Raw genomic sequence first — 22,051 nt, 5'->3', positions numbered from 1 at the left:
ATGGGATCTGCAGTCCACTGTCATCTCTACTTTCTCCCCATTCATCACCCTCTCCTTTCTTCAGCTCACGCCTTATGCCACTTAGTTTCTATGGCCTATCATTTCAGCAACACTCTTCCCAATACTCTAAACTTGCTTTGTCCTCTCTCTTCCTGTCCTGTCTATTTGGAAAACTCCTACATTGGATGAACCAACTGTCCCCTCTCTCCATGACTATACCTGAGCAACTGGGATCTGCTGGAGAAAGCTATACACTGAAGCAGACTAGTCCCATATCCAATTCCAAGAGGGGCCTCAAATGGCCTGGCAAACCCACAGTATTTCCCTGAGAAACTCTCTTCCCCATGCTCCAAAACAACTATTTCAAACTGTCTCCAGTACTATTAAACCTCCAACCTCTGTTTCCCTTTTCATTCCAGCAGACTTGCTTGCTTCCTACTTCTAAAGAAAGTAGAAGCCATCAGATGGACATGCTCTTAACTTCCTATCAGGACCCACCTCCATCTGCATTTCCCTCCCTCTTCTTAACACTATCAATGGCCAGTCTCTCTATCTCTGCTTTGGATCCCTTCCCTCCTGCCTTTTCAAGGACCTTACATAATTGATTATCCTTTAACCTTTCTCTTTCTTTTCTTTTATATTCTTCCCATTAACTTATAAAATGCCAAGTTTCTTCACAAAATCAATAACAACCACCTCTTCTTAATTTCACACTTCCTCGGTATCTCTTTCCTCTTCATTCAAGTTCTCCCAGTATCTGTTGTCTCCAGTAAAAGTCAACATTATCTCTTACCTGTAGAGATAATCTTCTACCAGGTCTCCCTGCTTCCACCCTAGACTTCCCCTCTAATCCATTCTCTATCTTGCAGGAAAGATTATTTTTTCAGAATGCAGGTCTGATCATTTCACATAAACGTTTAAGACACATTAATGTTAATGGCTTCTCACTGCTCTTAGGATAAAAACCCAGATCCCTACCTTTGTCAAGAAGGCCCTCCACAGTCCTTGCCTGCTTCTGCAGTCTCACATGATATCATGCTCCTCCCCTGCTGTCTCTGTTCCAGCTCACCAGTCTTCTTTCAATCCCTGGTATGTGCGCCATGCTCCCTCCCACCAGAGAGCCTTCGCATGGGCTATTTATCCCCTTTGTGAGGACCCCTCCTGCCTTCTCTTCTTTGGTGAACCCTTCCTTGATACTTTGACTTGGTCAAGTCCCCTTTTATGCCATCATGCCACAAAGTACTTCTCATTTGTAGCAATGTATCATAGTTGCAATTTTACATTTACTTGTATGATTATTTGATTAACGTCTCTCTACCTAAACTCTGGAGCCTTGGTGGTGTAGTAGTTAAGAGCTTGGCTGCTAACCAAAAGGCTGGCAGTTCAAATCCACCAGCCACTCCTTGGAAACCCTATGTGGCAGTTCTACTCTGTCCTATAGGGTCACTATAAGTCAGAATCTACTTGGCAGTAATGGGTACCTGGGTACCTAAACTCTAAAGGGGCAGTAGTGGTGTCTGTTTTATCTCCTCATCATATCTCTTACTTTTACTACAGGATCAGTGTTTTAGTTATCTACGCTGCTATAACAGAAATACCACAAATGGGTAGCTTTAACAGAAATTTATTTTCTCACGGTTTAGGAGGCTAGAAGTCTGAATTCAGGGTGCTGGCTCTAGGGGAAGCCTTTCTCTCTCTGTCGGCTCTGAACGACGGTCCTTGTTTCTTTGAGCTTCTGCTCCTGGGCGATCTTCATATGGCTTGGCATCTCTCTTCCCCCATCTCTGCCTCTAGCTTGCTTGTTTGATCTCTTTTATATCTCAAAAGAGATTGACTCAAGACACATCCTACGTTAATCCTGCTTCATTAACATAACAAAGACAACTCACTCCCAAATGGGATTATAACCACAGGCATATAGGTTAAGAATTACAATATATATTTTTGGGGGCACAATATAATCCGTAACAACTAGGCACAGAGTAAGTGCTCAAACATAGCTGCTGAATGAATGAATGACTTGGGAGCCAAACAGACCTGGGCTCTGCCACTCACTACCCATTACTGCCAAGTCGATTCTGATTCATAGCAACCCTGTAAGACAGAGTAGAATTGACCCATAGGGTTTCCAATGAGCAGCTGGTGAATTCAAACTGCCAGCCTTTTAGGTTAGCAGCCGAGCTCTTAACCACTGTGCCACCAGGGCTCCCTGCCACTCACTAGGTATGTGAAATCAGACAAGTGACTAAACTGTTCCCAGCCTGGGTTTTCTCACATGGGATACAGAGATAGTAACGTCTTGTTTGCACAATCTTTGTGAAGATTAAACCTTTGTGTAAAAGATCTAGCACATATTTGATGCTCAAGCTATTAAAATGAAGAACTAGCTGGTTTCCAGAGCTTTCTCACTGACAGGTGCTAGACCCCCAATTTCAATAATGTAAGATTTCAGGATTCCAACACATACAGTACTAACCGTAGCTGCAGGAAACTTGTAAATCAGCAATTATTCGGAGAATATTGTTCATCTGATTGGATCTTTGTTCATTTTCCATGATACTGCCTGAGGCAGGATATGCAGAATCAATGTAGATTAAATCCAGAAGATAGATACCTGAAATTAAAGATATTTAATGAGGTTGGAGATCACCATTTATTAGAACAAAACAGCACAAAGTAGCACTGCTCTGCTAAAAGGTATAATGGGTGACTTATGGAAAACCAAGATATGATTTGGACTTCAATTCCCACCCTGACTACTCATTTTTCACATAGACTGCTCAACTGTAAACCAAACATCTGAGCAACAAGCAAAACAAATGCTGGCAAGATTTTAGTATTTCTAGTTCTTGCACTCTCCATCAATAAGGGTTTTTACTCGTAACCCAACACAGAAAATGGCAGGACACAACAGGGATGAATACTTGTGATTTCACCAACTGATAAAGATAAGTCTAAGGTGTCATATGCAGGAGCCCAATCCTTTGGACTGAATTCATTTTTTAATTCATTCACTTAGCTGTCTATCCATCTGTCTAATTCACCTGTGTAAACACACACACACACACACCCCAACCAAAAATCATAAATTAACTGACGGATAAAAGAAGAAATTGAAAGAGCAACAGTCTTGGGTCCACTACTTATGGGCTGTGTGGCTTTGTGCAAGTGAGTTAATATATTTAAGCCTCAGTTTCAGCAACTGTAAAACTGGGCTAATAATGCAATCTAGTTCATTGTCAAGTGTATTAAATGAGACAGTATTCACAAACTACTTAGTACAATACCTGGTACATGGTAGTTACAGGCAGAATAAAAGGTAGATACTGCTGCTGCTAGCTAGCTAATATTCATGGAAGTCTTATTATGTGCCTGGTACTTTTCCACCACTACTACCACCACCTACTACTGCTACTACTACCATTACTACCACCACCACCCACATCTACTATACCACATAACAAGGAGCTAAAAATAATAACCACCCCACTTGCTATGAATGGGCACAAAATTGGTTTTAAGCTTTCTAGCAGTCAGTAGGGAAAGGAAAACTTGGTTAGTTCCATAATATATCATGTCTGTGAAATAAAAATAGACCAATTATTTGACAGAGATGGTACAAAGTTTTAGAACTAAGACTAGACAGAAAATTCTCCTGAGGGCCCTTAATAAGAAAATAACATGCGATGTAAAAACATTGCTATGACAATAAAAAAAACCTAGTGGTTTCCAAGTGGTTTTATCAAAACCTGGGAAATGAGAGTGGATAATAGGGGATAGGGAGCCTACTCCAAGTCTTATCTTCTCAGGGAGGGGATCACATGGTGTAGATATTTACTTTTTGATGCTGATAGAGAAATGCAGATTTAAACATGTTTAAAATTTTAAGAGAAACCAATAATAGAACATAACCTGGATGGAGAACTCTCAAATTACCATAGGACAAAATAGGAATAAACAGTTCAACAAAAGTTCATAAAATAGCAAAAGGAAAGCACAGCCAGCACAATAAAAAGGAACTATATCTCTATACCATAGAATACTGACCAAAACCAAAAACCAAACGCATTGCTGTCCAGTCGATTCTGACTTATAGCGACCCTATTCTAAGGATGTAATCTTTACAGAAGTAGACTGCCACATTCTTTCTCCTTCAGAGTGGTTGGGGGGTTCGAACCACCAACCTTTCAGTTAGCAGTCGAGCACTTAGTTACTGCACCACCAGGTAGCCTCCATAGAATACTATGCAGCAATAAAAAGGAATAAACTATTGATACACACAAGAACTTGGATGAATCTTAAGGGCATTATGCAGAGTGAAAAAAGCCAATTTCAAAGGGTTACATACTGTATGATTCCATTTATATGACATTCTCTAAAGGACAAAAGGAGCCCTGGTGACACAGTGGTTAAGTGATACAGCTGCTAACCAAAAGGTCAGGAGTTCCAATCCACCAGCTGCTCCTTGGAAACCCTATGGGGTTGCTATGGGTCAGAATTGACTTGATAGCAATGGGTTTTGGTTTTTTTTTTTTTAAGGGACAAAATTATACAGACATGGAGAACAAATAAGTGGTTGCTAGAGGCTAGGGATGGTGAGGGTGGTTGTTATGACTATAAGGTAGTACAAACGAGATATAAGTGGTGATATGATAGTTCTGTATCTTGATTCCAGCGGTGGTTCTACAAATTTACACACGTGATAAAATGACATAGATTTATACACACATATTGTACCAATGTCAATTTCCTGGTTTTGATATTGTACTACAGTTACATAAGATATAACCATTGGGGGAAACTGTGTGAAGGATATAAAGGACCTCTTTGCAACTTCCTGTGAATCTATAATTATTTCAAAATAAAAAGTTAAAAAAAAGTAACATGAATAAGACCAAATATATCAGTCATCAAAAATAAATGTGAATGAATTAAATGTCCATAATAAAAGAAAGAGACAGTCAGATTAGGTAAAAAAGGCAAATTATGGCTACATAATACTTACAAAAGGGTTGAAAATAAAGTGAAGGTACAATATTGAGAAGAAGACAAGCAAAAAGAAAGCAGTAGCGATGTAAAGCAGAACTCAAGGCAGAAAACTCTGAACAAGGTAAAGAGGAGTGGTTGATATTAATGAAAAGTACAGTTGACTGAGAAGTTCTAATGATTACAAACTTTTATGCATGATGCAACATTGCATCAAAATATACAAGGCAAAAAACTGCTAGAAATGCAAAGTGAATTCAACAAAGCCACAATCATAGAGACAGCCTTTGGCATGTCTCTTTCAGATTTTGACAGTAATAATAGATATTAGCAACATTAACAAGCTTGATTTTATAATTTTATATAAATGAAAATATAGTTCTTTTCAAATGCCCATGGAATGTTTACAAAAATTTATTAAATTGTAAAGAAAAGCTCAATAAGTTCCATATTATTCACATTTTAAAATGTGTATTCCCTGACACCCTCCCATACCTTTTTAGCATACCTATCTACCTATGTATCCATTTACAAATTAGTGTTTGTTAATACTACTGTTCCAGGATTGTCTATGCTATAGTAATTACTGTAGTTGCCCTTTGTTCTTGAGTTCCTCTCAGTGTCCTCCCATGCCTTGGTCTTGTTTTGTTAACTTTCCCCATATTGTGTATTGCCTTTCCCTTCACCAATATTAACACGTCTTCTATCTATTTGGTAATTTTCCCTCCCTCCCACTCCCATCTGTGGTAACCATAAAAGAATTTTTATCCCCTTGTATGTGAACCTTTTCTTGTTTCTTTATGATAGTGGTCTCATACAATATTTGTCCTTCTGTTACTGACTTATTTCACCAGCATAATGCCTTACAAGTTCATCCATGTTTTGAGATGTTTCGCAGATTTGTCATTATTCCTTACCACTGCATAGTATTCCATTGTGTGAATGGACCACAGTTTGTTAATCCATTCATCTACTGATGGACACTTAGGTTGTTTCCATCTTTCTGCTATTTTGAATAATGCTGCAATGAACATGGATGTGCATGTATCTATTCGAATCATGGCTCTTATTTCTCTAGGATATATACCTAGGGGTGGGATTGCTGAGTCATATGGTATTTCTATTTCCAGCTTTTTAAGGAAGTGTCATACTGTTTTCTATAGCAGTTGTACCATTTTACATTCCCACTAGCAGTGTATGAGTTCCAATCTCCCCATACCTACATTCTTTGACCTTACTACAATACATCTAGGATTTACAAGAAATACAGAAAAAATTCTAACCATTTGCAAAACATACACACACTCATAAGCAACTTTTAGGCCAAAGAAAAAACAAAGAAACTAAAATAAAGAATCTATTTGAAGACAATGACAATGAGAACACTACATATCAAAACTATGGGATCTGGCCAAAGTGGTACTCAGAGGAAATTCTGTAGCCTTAAATATTTACTATTTAAAAACTAACAATTATTACAAACATAATTAACCAGATACCTAAAATAAAAGGTGTGGGTTTTTTTGAACAGATGGACAAGCTCTGCACTAAGAGCTATACATTTATTACTTTATCCTTTTAAAAAATCCATTTTATAGAAGAGGAAGAGGAAGCTCAGAACTTTTTGAGCTCACAAAGTAACTCTTTCGAGGTCACACAGCTGGTAAACAATGGAGACAGGAGTCGAACTCAAGCCTGCCTCCCCCAGAGTATACACTTCCTGCCATCACAGTGTACTACTTGGTGCTGGATACCATGAGTCATTCATCTGCTTTTTAAATAGCTACACATTGTTACAGGAAACCATTAAATCACAGAAACATATGCTAGCACTTCTCATAGGAGCCATTTCCATTTTCTTTCTTTTTGGCAATGCCATGTTTCCAAAAGTTTAATCATTAGAAATAATTTCCTTTGTATATAAGCTCCAGTTTTGGTAGGTTTAAATCGACAGATTTATTCTTTCCTTTGTTCTTGTTTCCTCTCCCCTCTTAAGAATACACCTCAGACCTCCCCAAGGATTCAGCAATGGCAATCCTGAAAATCCCCTTACCACTTCAACCACAACAAAAAATATCCTCCAGTGCTGAGCACGAGGTGAGGGGATATGGGACACGAGGCAGTTTTATTCCAGATACAGCATGCAGTGTGCTGACTCAGGGTCGCAGAGAGAAAGATTAGCCTGGGGAGCAAAGAACTGAAGAGGCAGGAGAAGAATACAAGGAGAGAACTGATGCTTCCTGAGGATCTATTATGAGACAGGCATTTTATCCATATTATCTTATGTAATCCTTTCATTTACCCTGTGAAGTATGGGGAGGAAACTAAAGCTGAGAAAGACTAAGACATTTGCCCAAGGTCCCGCAGCAAGTATTGGTGGTGCTGGGATTTGAAGCCAGGTCTATCTAGCTGCAATGCCTATGTGCCTACCCATGGGGCCACCAGTCGGCAGAAACACACAGGGAATCACCCTTTCTCAAATCACAGCCTCAAAGAAAGACTTCCCTGTGTGGCCCTGTGAGGATGGATCCCTCAGGTCTCTAGAGGAGGACTCCCGGCAAAGGATTCCTGAATCGTGCTCTGAAAACAGAGGCCTGGAGGAGCCTGCTTTAGAAGCGGCAGTATACCATTTCCACAGATTGTCCCCAAGCCCCTGCTTGCATCCTGGGAGCAGAGGGAACTCACTAATTTCATACAAGAGTGAATTCCACTGTCAGTCTATCAGTCCCCTGTACAAAAAATGCAGACTCTAACATCTTTCTACTCACTAGGACCTGAGAGCATGAACCAAGGCCAAGACGTGCTAACAACTGGGTGGTCCCCCCAAAGGAGGCCTCCTGGCCCCTGCAACTTGGGGAGAACCTTGAACCTCGACAGAACTTCCATATTTCAGTTCCCACAATAAAAATGGCTCCAAAAACAGCAAATCTTCTACAGTTAACACTGCACAAAATCCAGGGAAATGTTTTCAGTATCATATTAGCCTGTAACTGAAAAGATTTAAAAGCCTAAACCATAATGAAATGATAATAGCCACCTCCTGCTGTACTGTGCCAGGTGCTGTGCTAATCCCTATATACATAGTTAGCACTGATCACAACTGCGATTGTATCATTTATGTATTTAATGTCTGATTCCCCCATCAGACTTAAAACCATTGAGAGCAGGAACTGTGTCTTTGTCCCATGAGCTCAATCTCTAGCATTTAGAACAGGGCACACAGGAGCTGCTTGGTAAACACTAGTTGAAAGAAGAAATGCATGAATGGAGGCATATTTTATTTAATCCATACAATAACCTATGAAGCACATACTATTACCCTCATTTTGTAGCTGAAGAGAGACACCAAGAGTCAAGTGATGACAATGACAGCTAATGTTTACTGAGCACTTACTACACACCAGGTCATAAACTAAGAGCTTTGAACAGATCATTGATTAGTAACAAAAACACTCTTGTCAGGGAGGTATTATCACCATTTTACAGAGGAAGAAACTGAAGCTGAGAGGCTGTATCATTTGTCAGAGGTCACACAGCTAGGAAGTGGCAGAGGCAACATTTGAATGCAGGTATGTCCAGGGTGCCATATTGTCAGTCTTTCTTTTACCCCAGCCGTGTTCTCTGGTGTCTGGAAGCTGGTGAGTGAGATGGAGGCATGGATGAACCTAGGGGTCCTAGGCTATGGCCCTCCCTTTGGGGTCACCACTCTCACAAGGGCTCATAACTATACTGCTGTCACCTCCCCCTGCTACACCTACGACCCATTCCCCATCGCCTCCCTCATGCCCTATTGTGGCATATCTGTCCTGGGTCCCATCTTCAGTGGCCCACCCAGGCCTGAGAGCCCTACCACATAAGAAGCAGCTTTGGTGTAAGTAGGAAAGTATGGGACTCAGAGCCAGGAGACTTGAAACTCTGGCTATGTCACTTACCAGATCGGCAGCCTCAGCAAGCTTTTTTACCTTCTGTTGCCTCAGTTTCCTTGCCTGTGGAATGGGGTTAATGGTGGTGGTTGTGAGGAACTCCTGGCCCAGGGGCTGGACCACACTGAGGTGGCCAAGAAGATAAACTGACCCTGAGCCTGGCTCCATGGCAAGGCTCCACTCAGAGCAGCATCAGGATGCCCATTGGAGGGATGTGCCCAGCTGGGTTTGCTATAACCATGGATGGCGTCCAGATGCTGACCACACAGTGGCCACCCACCTCAGCCAGGCCAGAACTGGGAACTTCCATCTGGACTGGGACAACACAGCTGGGATGTCTCAGCTCCTTTTCCCACTTATACAGAAGTTACTGCAATAGATGACACTGTGCTGTTGGCCTTGTTAAGATCAACAGACAGTAATTGGACCAGTGACTGGCCCTGGCTGTCTTGGGGCTGAGCAGTGCCAGGGACTGGGACTAGACCGGGAGGCGCAGACGCGTCGGAGAAAACAACCATAATAGTAACAGCCACTGTCTGCTTCAGGGAAGGCTGGACACTGCTTGTACCACAGTATCCTCGCAGCAACCTTGCACAGTAGGTATTCTCACTCTCCTCATTTTACAGATTAGGAAACAGAAGCTCTGAGAGGAAAAGTGACTTGTCCAAGATCACAAAGCCCTCAAGTGGGGGAATCAGGATTTGAATTCATACCTGTCTGAGTGCAAAGATGTGGGGCAGAGAGCAATGGTGGGGACAGGGTATTGGATCTGGAGGCTGGGAGTCATTGGCTGGCACAGGGATGAGGGTCCCAGCCACAGAGTTGGGGTGTGAAGGCCCTTGTTGTCACCTGCCCCTCTGAGAACGTTACTGGCAGGCAGCATCTGCCCAGTGGCTACGCCCACCTCAAAGGAGGACTGGACCTCCTGTGAGATTGAGAGCTACCTAGAGCATGCTTCTGCTCCCTCCTTCTATGCCCCACGCATGGTCTGATGACACTGATGTGGCTGCAACATTGAGTGCCAACCAGACTATGTGATGGGCAGAGACCCACAGGGCTAGGAGGGAGCAGCCCTCACTGGCTCATTCTGCTATGGGAGCCCTCCGCAGCTGAGCTGACCCCAACACCAGAAGCACGTGGCCAAACCTTCTTCCAGGCAGAGAATCCAGGCCCCCCACCAGGGATGTCCACAAAACGCCCCAGCCCCCAGGAAGGAGTGCCAGGCTGACAAAGAGGGGGGTACTCTCCCAAACAGATACCTTCTCTGAAGTGGAGGGACACCCATGCTTGATGGCGCAGAGCCTGTTTGAAACTGGGCGCTTACAGACTCCCAAAGCCAAAGCCCGCGCTGGCACCCGGGCTCGCCACAAGCCCAGAGACTCACTGGTCTCTTGTTCCTCCCATCGCCACCCCGTCTCACTTCTATCCCAAGTCTGGTTTTGGTTTTTCTCACACAGCTATCTATTTAATAAGGGAAATTCTGCTGTGTTGAGGGGAAAAAACTCTCCACAGCATAAAAATGTGCCACATTAACGCTTTCCATTTTCTCTCTCTTTCTTTTAAAGTTTGAGATGAAACACTTTCTTCCATGTTCTCCTTTTCTGCCTTAAAAAGATCACTTTCAAACTTCAGAAATGAGGAGTGCTGGCACCCAGAAGTATACTTAAACTGTCCTGATAAATTCCAAATGAAATAACAGAACAGCAGCTCATTAGGGTTTTTTTTTTTTTTTTTTTTAAATAGAGCACAAAGCAATTCCATTTACTGCAGAATGAGAGTTCAGCAGGCAGCTCAGGCTCCCTGTCAGATGCAGCAGATTGTGAGTATTAATAAATGCCTGCTAATTAATATCAATCGTGCAAACCGAGACTTCAGAGCAAATTCTTATGTAAAAATCTGTTGGAAGCTCACTGTCATTGAGACAAAGGTTTCCCAGGTCTGCAGAAAGGGGCAGGCCGAGGCAGTCACATGTCAGGTGGTCAGACCATGCTTCTCGGATGAGGAGCACATGGTCTTGTTTAGTTCTTGGTTGTTGAGTTTCATGAATCACAAAGACACGTGGACAAAGTCCTACAGCTTGGACAGAATCCTGAGGTCCAAGGGTGCCAAATCTGCTCCTGACTCTCCAAGGTAAAATGAGGACACATGTGGCGCGATTAATTACTTTTGTGTGTGACCTTTCTAGCCGTGGTCTTGTAACTCCCACCCAGGGGATTGTGTGACAGGGTAATTGCGGCCTACCAAGGGGATTTGTCAGTTTTGCCTTAAAGAGACAATTCCAGAGCAGAGGTGAGGAGCCTACCACCACCAAGAAAGGAGAGACTAGCAGGAGAGACCCAGCAGGAGAGACTTGGCAGCAGGAGATGGCGTGGTGGGGTTCCTGGCCCACAGAGAGAGAAGGCTCAGTGCCACTGAGCAGAGACTGAGGGCCAGGGAGAGGCATGCCTGTGAGCACAACTGGGAAGAAGCTATTCTGTTGGAAGAACTGTATCTTGAGTGTTCCTGAGCCTGAAATGTAACTGTTACTTCCCTAATAAACCCCATAATCATAAGTATGGTCTGTGAGTTCTGTGTGGCCACTATAATGAATTAACGAACTCAGTAGAGAGTGCTGTGGGAGGAACAGTTGATGTCAGAATTGGTAAAGATGGTGGAGAGAGGAGGCATGTCTGGCCTCCGCCTCATGGGAGTCAGCCTTGTGCTGTTGATCTTGGTTCTCCTTCTCCCTTGTGAAGTTAGAGGGGGTCAGACACCGCCCCCCAAGCCATTTTTACAGCAGAATTACAGATTCTCTCATCCCAGGGGGTTTACCTAAGTAACCTACAATGGAGGTAACCCACTGTTTGTGAATGTTCCCCCAGAGAGTTATGGCATTGTATTACATCGGCTGGGGTCTTGATCAGCAGTAAGAAAGGGAGTGAGGAGAGGACATTAATCTGGTTATTACGGGACTTGTTTTGTGCTGGACATTGTGCTAAGTATGTGACATTATCTCATTTAATCCTTCAACAACTCTATTGGCAGTAGAGAAGAAATGGACACTTGTCTGCCTAACATCCACTCCCTATTCTTTTGGAAGCAGCCCTCAATTTTCCTCCAGGGAAAGTTGCACCTCCCACGCTCATAGTCTATGAGGTTTGGTAGGTCTGGAACTATTCCACCCCTCCCCTACCCCAAGGGTGAAAATAAATTTTGAAAATCAGCCATTTTGGGGGAAAAAAATCACCAAATAATTCAGAGATGAAAGAAGAAATAAAGAGTAAAATCCCATACTATCTACATATAGGATGCAGTCAAAGCCATATACCTCTACTCAGAGAAAAATTCATCACCTCAAATGTTTGTATTAATAATTAAAAAAGACTGAAAATAAATGGAGTTAGTATTCATGATACGGAGTTGGAAGAAGAACAAAATAAAGTAGGAAAAACAACTAAAAATATGAAAGCACAAACAATGAATTAGAAAAGTAAAAAATCCACAGATGAAATAGAAAACTGAAGGTTGGTTTTTTGAAAACATCAGTAAGGTAGAAAATCCTTTGGTATGTATGTACAAAACAAACAAAAAACCCACAGATGTACAATATCAGGGATGAGAAAGGGGGTATGATTCCAAATATGGAGTAGATACTAAAATAATAGGATGTGTAATTTTTATGCCAACATATTTGAAAATCTAGGTGAAATGATGCTTCCTAGGAAAATCAATCTTCCCCAAATTGTCTCAAGAAAAGACAAAAACTCCAACTTACCAATAAGGAGTAAAGTATTAACTATATTGAGAAAGATATTACAATTAAAGAGTACAATATCCAGATGGTTTTATGAAACTCATCCATAAAACCTTAAAAGAAAAATTGAATGTTATTTAAACTGTCCCAGAGATAGAAAAAGTCAGTAACAATTTTAATTTTTTTAATAACTCTACCATAACTATCATACCAAAACCTGACAGTTACATCATTTCAAAGAAGAGACCAATCTCATTAATGAATAAAAGTTCATAGATTCCAAATAAAATATCAGCAAATAAAACTCACCAGTGTTTTAAAATAATATTAGCAAATTGAATCAGCAGTATATTAAGAGAATACTAAACCAAACAGTCCCCACGAATCTGTCAGTTTGTCATACTGTGGGGGCTTGCCTGTTGCTGTGATGCTGCAAGCTGTGCCACCAGTATTCAAATACCAGCAGGGTCCCCCATGGCGGACAGGTTTCAGCTGAGCTTCCAGACTAAGGCAAGATTAGGAAGTAGGACCCGGCAGTCTACTTCTGAAAAGAATTAGCCAGTGAAAACCCTATGAATAGTAGTGGAACACTGTCTAATATATTGATGGAAGATGAGCCCCTCAGATTGGAAGGCACTGAAAATACGACTGGGGAAGAGCCGCCCCCTCAAAGTAGAGTCAATCTTAATGATAAGGATACAGTCAAGCTTTCGGGACCTTCACCTTGCAGATGTGGCACAACTCAAAATGAGAAGAAACAGCTGCCCACATCCATTAATAATTGGAACATGGAATGTACGAAGCATGAAACTAGGAAAACTGGAAATTGTTAAAAATGAAATGAAACATATAAACATCGATACCTAGGCATTAGTGAGCTGACATGGACTGGTATTGGCCATTTTTAATCAGACAATCATATGGTCTACTATGCCAGGAATGACAAATTGAAGAGGAATGGCATTCCATTAATCATCAAAAAGAACATTTCAAGTTCTATCCTTAAGTACAATGCTGTCAGTGATATGATAATATCCATACGCCTATAAAGAAGACCAGTTAATACACTGTTATTCAAATTTATGCACCAACCACTAAGGCCAAAGATGAAGAAACTGAAGATTTTTACCAACTTCTGCAGTTGAAATTGATTAAACATGCAATCAGGATGCACTGATAATTACTAGTGATTGGAATTTGAAAGTTGGAAACAAAGAAGGACTGGTAGTTGGAAAATATAGCCTTGGTGATAGAAACAATGCCAGAGATTGCATGATAGAATTTTGCAAGACCAATGACTTCTTCATTGTAAATACCTTTTTTCACCAGCAGAAACTGTGACTATACATGTTGACCTCACCAGATGGAATACACAGGAATCAAACTGACTACATCTGTGGAAAGAGATGACGGAAAAGCTCAATATCAACGGTCAGAACAAGGCCAAGAGCCAACCGTGGAAGAGACCATCAATTGCTTATATGCAAGTTCAAGTTGAAACTGAAGAAAACTGAGTGAGTCCATGAGAGCCAAAGTACGACCTTGAGCATATCCTACCTGAATTTAGAGACCATCTCAAGAATAGACTTGACCCGTTGAACACTAATGACTGAAGACCAGACGAGTTGTGGAATGACATCAAGGACATGATACATGAAGAAAGCAAGAGGTCATTAAAAGACAGAAAAGATCAAAATGGATATCAGAAGAGACTCTGAAACTTGCTCTTGAACATCGACTAGCTAAGGCAAAAGGAAGAAATGACGAAATAAAAGAGCTGATTTCAAAGGGCGGCTCAAGAAGACAAAGTAAAAAGTATTATAATGACATGGGCAAAGACTCGGAGGTAGAAAACCAAAAGGGAAGAACACGTTCCATATTTCTCAAGCTGAAAGAACTGAAGAAAAAATTCAAGCCTTGAATTGCAATATTGAAGGATTCTACTGGGAAAATGTTAACACAGGAAGCATCAAAAGAAGATGGAAGGAATACACCGAGTCACTATACCACAAAGAATTGGTTGCGTTCAACCATTTCAGGAGGTAGCATATGATCAGGAACTGATGACATTGAAGGAAGAATTCCAAGCTGCACTGAAGGCACTGGCAAAAAACAAGGCTCCAGGAATTGACGGAATACCAGTTGAGATGTTTAAACAAATGGATGCAGCACTGAAGTGCTCACTCGTCTTTGCCAAGAAATTTGGAAGACAGCGGCCTGACCAACCGACTGGAAGAGATCCGTATTTATCCCTGTTCCCAAGAAAGCTGATCCAACTGAATGTGGAAATTATCGAATAGTATCATTAATATCACATGCAAGTAAAATTTTGCTGAAGATCATTCAAAAGTGGCTGCAGCAGTATATTGACAGGGAACTGTCAGAAATTCAAGCCGGATTCAGAAGAGGATATGGAACCAGGGATATCATTGCTGATGTCAGATGGATCCTGGCTGAAAGCAGAGAATACCAGAAAGATGTTTACCTGTGTTTTATTGACTATGCAAAGGCATCTGACTGTGTGGATCATAAAAAATTATGGATAACATTGCAAAGAATGGGAATTCCAGAACACTTAATTATGCTTATGAGGAACCTGTACATAGAGTAAGAGGCAGTCATTCAAACAGAACAAAGAGATACCGTGTGGTTTAAAGTCAGGAAAGGTGTGCATCAGGGTTGTATCCTTTCACCATACTTATTCAGTAAGTATGCTGAACAAATAATCCGAAAACTGGACTATATGAAGAAGTACAGGGCAGCAGGATTGGAGGAAGACTCATTAACAATCTGTGTTATGCAGATGACACAACCTTCCTTGCTGAAAGTGAAGAGAACTTGAAGTACTTACTGATGAAGATCAAAGACCACAGTCTTCAGTAAGGATTATACCTCAACATAAAGAAAACAAAAATCCTCACAACTGGACCAATAAGCAACATCACGATAAACAGAGAAAAGACTGAAGTTGTTAAGGGATTAAGTTTTACTTGGATCCATAATCAACACCCATGGAAGGAGCAGTCAAGAAATCAAAAGATGCACTGCACTGAGCAAATCTATTGCAAATGATCTCTTTAAAGTGTTGAAAAGCAAAGATGTCACCTTGAAGACTAAGGTGCGCCTGACCCAAGCCATGGTGTTTTCAATCGTCTTATACGCATGCAAAAGCTGGATGATGGATAAGGAGAACCAAAGAAGAATTTCATGCCTTTGAATTGTGGTGTTGGCAAAGAATATTGAATATACTATGGACGACAAAAGAATGAACAAATCTGTCTTGGAAGAAGTACAACCAGAATGCTCCTTAGAAGCAAGGATGGCGAGACTATGTCTCACATACTTTGGACATATTATCAGGAAGTATCAATCCCTGGAGAAGAACATTATGCTTGGTAAAGTAGAGGGCCAGCAAAAAAGTGAAAGACCCTCAACAAGATGGACTGACACGGTAGCTGCAACAATGTGCTCAAGCATAACGATTGTGACAATGGCACAGGACCCGGCAGTGTTTCATTCTGTTGTACATAGGGTCGCTATAAGTCTGAACTGACTCGACAGCACCCAACAACAACAAAACCAAATACATGTATTACAGAAATGCAATGATACTTTAACATATGATCTCGAGAGGCTGAAAAGTCATTAATAAATTCAATATCCATTCTTGATAAAGCACTGAGTGAGAAACAGGAGACTTTTTTTTTTAATTGTACTTTAGGTGAAAGTTTACAGCTCAAGTTAATCTCTCATACAAAATTTTATACACACCTTGTCATGTGACACTAGTTGCAATCGCTACAATGTGACAGCACACTCCCCCTTCGCACTCCAGGTTTCACGTGTCCATCCAACCAGCTCCTGTCCCTTCCTGCCTTCTCATCCTGCCTCCAGACAGAAGCCGCCCATTTGGTCCCGTGTGTCTGCTTAAACTAAGAAGCACACTCGTAATGAGTATTATTTTATGTTTTATAATCCAGTCTAATCTTAGTCTGAAGAGTGCTCTTCAAGAATGGTTTTAGTTCTGGGTTAACATAGCATTTGGGGGCCACGTCTTCAGGGGTTCCTCCAGTCTTAGTCAGACCATTAAGTCTGATCTTTTTATGTGAATGTCTTTTCTCCTGCTCCATCAGGGACTTCTGTTGTGTTCCCTGTCAGGACGTTCATTGGTGGTAGATGGGCATCATCTAGTTCTTCTGGTCTCAAGATGATGCAGTCTCTGGTTTATGTGGCCCTTTCTGTCTCTTGGGCTAATACTTTCCTTGTGTCTATGGTGTTCTTCATTCTCCTTTACTCCGTGTGGTTGAGACCAATTGATGCATCTTAGATGGCTGCTTGCTAGCTTTTAAGACCCCAGACGTCACTCACCAAAGTAGGATGCAGAACATTTTCTTAATAAACTTTGTTTTGCCAATTGACCTAGATGTCCCCTGAAAGCATGGTCCCCAGACCACTACTCCTGCTACTCTGTCCCTCTAAGTGTTTCACAGTATTCAGGAAACTTCTTAGCTTTGGTTTAGTCCAGCTGTGCTGACTCCCCTGTACTGTGTGTTGTCCTTCCCTTCACCCAAGATGATTCTTGTCTACTATCTAGTTAGTGAATTCCCTTCTCCCTCCCTCCCCACCCTTGTAACTATCAAAGAATGTTTTCTTCTGTGTTTAAACCTTTTATTGAGTTCTTATAATAGTGGTCTCATACAGTAGTTGTCCTTTTGGGATTGATTTATTTCACTCAGCATAATAATGCCCTGCAGATTCATCCATGTTGTCAGATGTTTTGTGGATTCTTCATTGTTCTTTATCATTGCATAGTATTCCATTGCATATATGTACCATAATTTGTTTATCCATTCGTCCACTGATGGGCACCTAGGTTGTTTCCATCTTTTTGCTATTGTGAACAGTGCTGCAATGAACATGGGTGTGCATATATCTATTCGTGTGACGGCTCTTATTTCTCTAGGATATATTCCAAGGAATAGGATTGCTGGATTGTATGGTACTTCTATTTCTAGCTTTTTAAGGAAGCACCAAATCGATTTCCAAAGGGGCTGTACCATTTTACATTCCCACCAGAAGTGCGTAAGTGTTCCAGTCTCTGCGCAACCTCGCCAACATTCATTATTTTGTGTTTCTTGGATTAGTGCCAGCCTTGCTGGGTTGAGATGGTATCTCATTGTAGTTTTGATTTGAATTTCTCTAATGGCTAATGACCATGAGTATTTCCTCATGTATCTGTTAGCCGTCTGAATGTCTTCTTCGGTGAAGTGCCTGTTCATATCCTTTGCCCATTTTTTAACTGGGTTATTCGTCTTTTTATTGTTGAGGTGTTGCAGTATCTTCTAGATTTTAGAGATTAGACCCTTGTAAGATATGTCATAGCTAAAAATTTTTTTCCCAGTCTGTACGTTGTCTTTTTACTCTTTTGATGAAGTCTTTTGATGAGCATAAGTATTTGATTTTCAGAAGCTCCCAGTTATCTAGTTGCTTTTCTGGTGTTTGTGCATTGTTAGTTATGGTTTGTATTCTGTTTATGCCATGCATTAGGGCTCCTAGCGTTGTCCCTATTTTTTCTTCCATGATCTTTATTGTTTTAGATTTTATATTTAGTTCTTTGATCCATTTTGAGTTGGTTTTTGTACATGGTGTGAGGTATGGGTCTTGTTTCATTTTTTTGCAGATGGATATCCAGTTATGCCAACACCATTTGTTAAAGAGATTGTCTTTTCCTCATTTAACAGACTTTGAGCCTTTGTCAAATATCAGCTGAATGAATTTACACCTGGATTCTCAATTCTGTTCCATTGGTCTATGTATCTGTTGTTGTACCAGTAACAGGCTGTTTTGACGACCGTGGTGGAATAATAGGTTCTAAAATCAAGTAATGTCAGGTCTCCTACTTTGTTCTTCTTCTTCAGTAATACTTTGCTTATCCTGGGCCTTTTCCCTTTCCATATGAAGTTGGTGATTTTTTTCTCCATCTCATTAAAAAATGTTGTTGGAATCTGGATCAGGATTGCATTGTATCTGTAGATCGTTCTGGGTAGAACTGACATTTTCACAATGTTGAGTCTTCCTATCCATGAGCATGGTATGTTTTTCCACTTATGTAGGTCTCTTGTTTTCTTGCAGTAGGGTCTTGTAGTTTTCTTTGTATAGGTCTTTTATGTCTCTGGTTAGATTTATTTCTAAGTATTTTATCTTCTTGGGGGCTACTGTAAATGGTATTGATTTGGTGATTTCCTTTTTCAAGTTCTGCTTGTTTGTGTAAAGGAATACCACTGATTTTTGTATATTTATCTTGTATCCTGATACTTTCCTGAAATCTTCTATTAGTTCTAGTAATTTTCTCGAGGATTCTTTGGGGGTTTTCTGTGTGTAAGATCATAACATCTGCAAAGAGGGATACTTTTACTTCTGCCTTACCAATTTGGATGCCCTTTATTTCTTTTTCTATCCTTATTGCTCTGGCTAGGACCTCCAGCACAATGTTGAATAAGAGTGGTGATAAAGGGCATCCTTGTCTGGTTCCCATTCTCAAAGGGAATGCTTTCAGGTTCTCTCAATTTTAGGATGATGTTAGCTGTTGGCTTTGCATAAATGCCCTTTATCATGTCGAGGAATTTCCTCTGTATTCCTATTTTTCTGAGAGTTTTTTTTATCATGAATGGGTGTTAGACCTTGTCAAAAGCCTTTTCTACATCGACTGATAAGATCATGTGGTTCTTATCTTCTGTTTTATTTATGTGATGAATCACATTAATTGTTTCCCTAATGTTGAACCATCCCTGCATACCTAGTATGAACTCTACTTGGTCATGATGAATTACTTTTTTGATACACTGTTGAATTATATTGGCTAAAATTTTGTTGAGGATTTTTGCGTTTATGTTCATGAGGGATATTGGTCTATAATTTTCTTTTTTTGTAGTGTCTTTACTTGGTTTTGGTATCAGGGTAAGACTTCCTTAATGTGATAAAGAATGCATATTAGAAAATGAAAACAATGTTCTTAACATTGGAATCCTGTTAAGTAGGACCAAGTCAAGAATACCTGTCATAACCATTATCATTTAGCACTGTTATGTATGCACAAGTCAATGCAGTAAGACAAGAGAAAGAAACGCATTATAAATATTTAAAACACACAGCTAACATTACATGATTATACAATGTAGGATAATCAACTGAAAAACTATTCAAACTAATAACAGAGTTAAGTTTAAAGTAAATATACAAAATCAATAGCATTCTTGCATACCTGCAATCATCAGCTAGAAAATGTAATGGGAATAAAAAAAGATAGCATATACAGTAACTATAAATATAAAGCACCTGAGAATAAGCTTTTAAAAATGTGTAAGACCTATATGAATAAGACTTATTTTACAGAAAAACTACATAACATTTATTAAAATTAAACACACATATCCTGGGCTTATTAATCGTTCTTTGAAGAATCCATTTTACCAAAATAAAAACACAATTCATAAAAATACAAATTTTTTCTCTATATCATTCTATATTTGAGTTGTCATAATGGGAATGAAACACTTTGGTAATTAAGATAGACTAAAAACAAAAAATAAAAAAAAACTTTTCCATCAAGTCAATTCTGAGTCATAGAGACCCTACAGGATGGCCCCACAGGGTTTCCAAGGCTATAGACTTTATGGAAGCACACTGCCAAATCTTTCTCCATTGGAGTGGCTGGTGAGTTCGAACCACCAACCTTTTGGTTAGCAGATGAGTGCTTTAACCACTGTGCTACCAGGGCTCCTCAAGACAAAGACTAATAAAGTAAAAATATTTTAAGTATATGAAAGAATATGTAAACGGGAAAAGTCAACATGGTAAGGATGCCAATTATTACCTAATTAATCTATAATTTTCATATAATTCCAAAACTAATTCTGAAGTTCACCTGGAAGAGTAAATACATGAAAATAGAATATTTTTGAAAAGAAAAACAAAGAAGGGGACTTGTTCTATCATATATAAAATGTGCTACGAAGGTACAGTAATTAAGTAAGTAAATTAGCAAGTTGTCTAACTGCTGCAGAATTAGACAAAATAAACCAATGGCACAGAATAGGGAGCACAGCATCAGATATGGGGTTGCAGACATGAGGGTTTAGTATAAGATGAAGGTACCTTTCAAATCAATGGAGAAAGGATAGATTCTCCATGGTGTTGGGACAAATGATTACTCATTTATGAAAAAATAAAGCTGGATCTCTACCTTACTGCATAAAACAGAATAAATTCTAGATGAATTAGCGATCAAAATCTAAATAGTAAGAAGAGTACTAGAATAAAATAAACAGTAAAGAGTAGATTGTTTAAACTGCTGTCCTGGCCATCTTTGGGGATGGAATTTTAGGGTTATTTTATGCTCTATACAATTCCATGTTATTTCAGCCTTTAGCTATGAATATGTACTACTTAGAAATAAAAAAGAGCAAAATCTTTCTTTAAAAAAATTAAAGGAGCAAACACTCTTGGTGGGAGAAGGGAGGTAATATTTTAAGCAAATGATGTTTCTGAGTATACTTAACTCCTGGTGGAAGACTTGGCCTTTAGGTTTAAACGCCACAAACATTCACTGTCTGCCTCCTATCTCTGTCTCCAAGCCTCTGTGAATGCCTCATTATCTCGTTTGGACCATATCCGGGGTCTCCTCATCAGCCTCCCTATCTTCTGGATCCGGGACCTGTCTAAAACCCAATCAGACCATGCCTTTTTCCACTTAAAACTGCCCAATGACCTTTGTATAGGGAAAAAACTCCTTAGCAGAACCGAGGCCTGCCTCTCTAGCCCCTTCTCCCACTGCCACAAGCTTCTTCCTTCTCCCTCACACAGGCTGCTCAAGCCCTGCCGAGCTCCTTGCAGTTCCTTGGACATGCCCTTGGCTGCCTTCTCCATGCAGCCCATACTCATAGGGCTTCATGCCTCTGAGCCTTGGCAGAAGTGTTTCCTCTGCATTCACTGTCCTCCCTCCCCTTGCTCACTCTGTCTCCTTCTCAGGCTGTTAACAGTTCCTCCACGGCTCTCAGAGCATGCTGCCCTTCCCTTGGTACAGCATTTATCACACTCTCCTTGAGGGCAGTGGCTGTGTCTTATTCATCTCTGTATTCTCAAGTGCCCAGCACTGAGCCTAGAATAAAGTAGGTGCTCAAAAAATGTATGGGGAATGACTAGACATGATGTTGAATCTTTATTTGCACATATATGAACCTCTTCCATTTGACCTGTGAAATTCCACTGTTTAGTGGAAGAGAGTGGGCTGCCTCAGCTGCTGGGCATGCCATTCTACAGCCACCTTGTTAAGGGCAGCCCCATGTTCTGGTATCGCCAAGCTAAAAACACAAAAACAAAACAAAACCCATTGCCGTCGAGTCGATTCCGA

At 40.5% G+C, this 22,051-nt stretch overlaps 1 protein-coding gene across 1 annotated transcript in view; it reads right to left on the bottom strand.

The window, feature by feature from the left end:
* RALGPS1 (Ral GEF with PH domain and SH3 binding motif 1) overlaps positions 1-22,051 on the bottom strand; it is a 364,308-nt gene that overhangs the window by 76,015 nt on the left and 266,242 nt on the right. The window contains exon 9 of the mRNA XM_023730758.1: positions 2,477-2,614. Coding sequence (XP_023586526.1) covers positions 2,477-2,614 — 138 coding nt within the window. The remainder of the gene's footprint in view (positions 1-2,476; positions 2,615-22,051) is intronic.

Source organism: Trichechus manatus, unplaced genomic scaffold (genome assembly GCF_000243295.1).
Source record: "Trichechus manatus latirostris isolate Lorelei unplaced genomic scaffold, TriManLat1.0 scaffold00038, whole genome shotgun sequence".
In the NCBI taxonomy this organism is placed as follows: Eukaryota; Metazoa; Chordata; class Mammalia; order Sirenia; family Trichechidae; genus Trichechus; species Trichechus manatus.
Note: the sequence above shows the minus strand (reverse complement) of the source record. Positions and strands in the feature narration are given on the sequence as shown.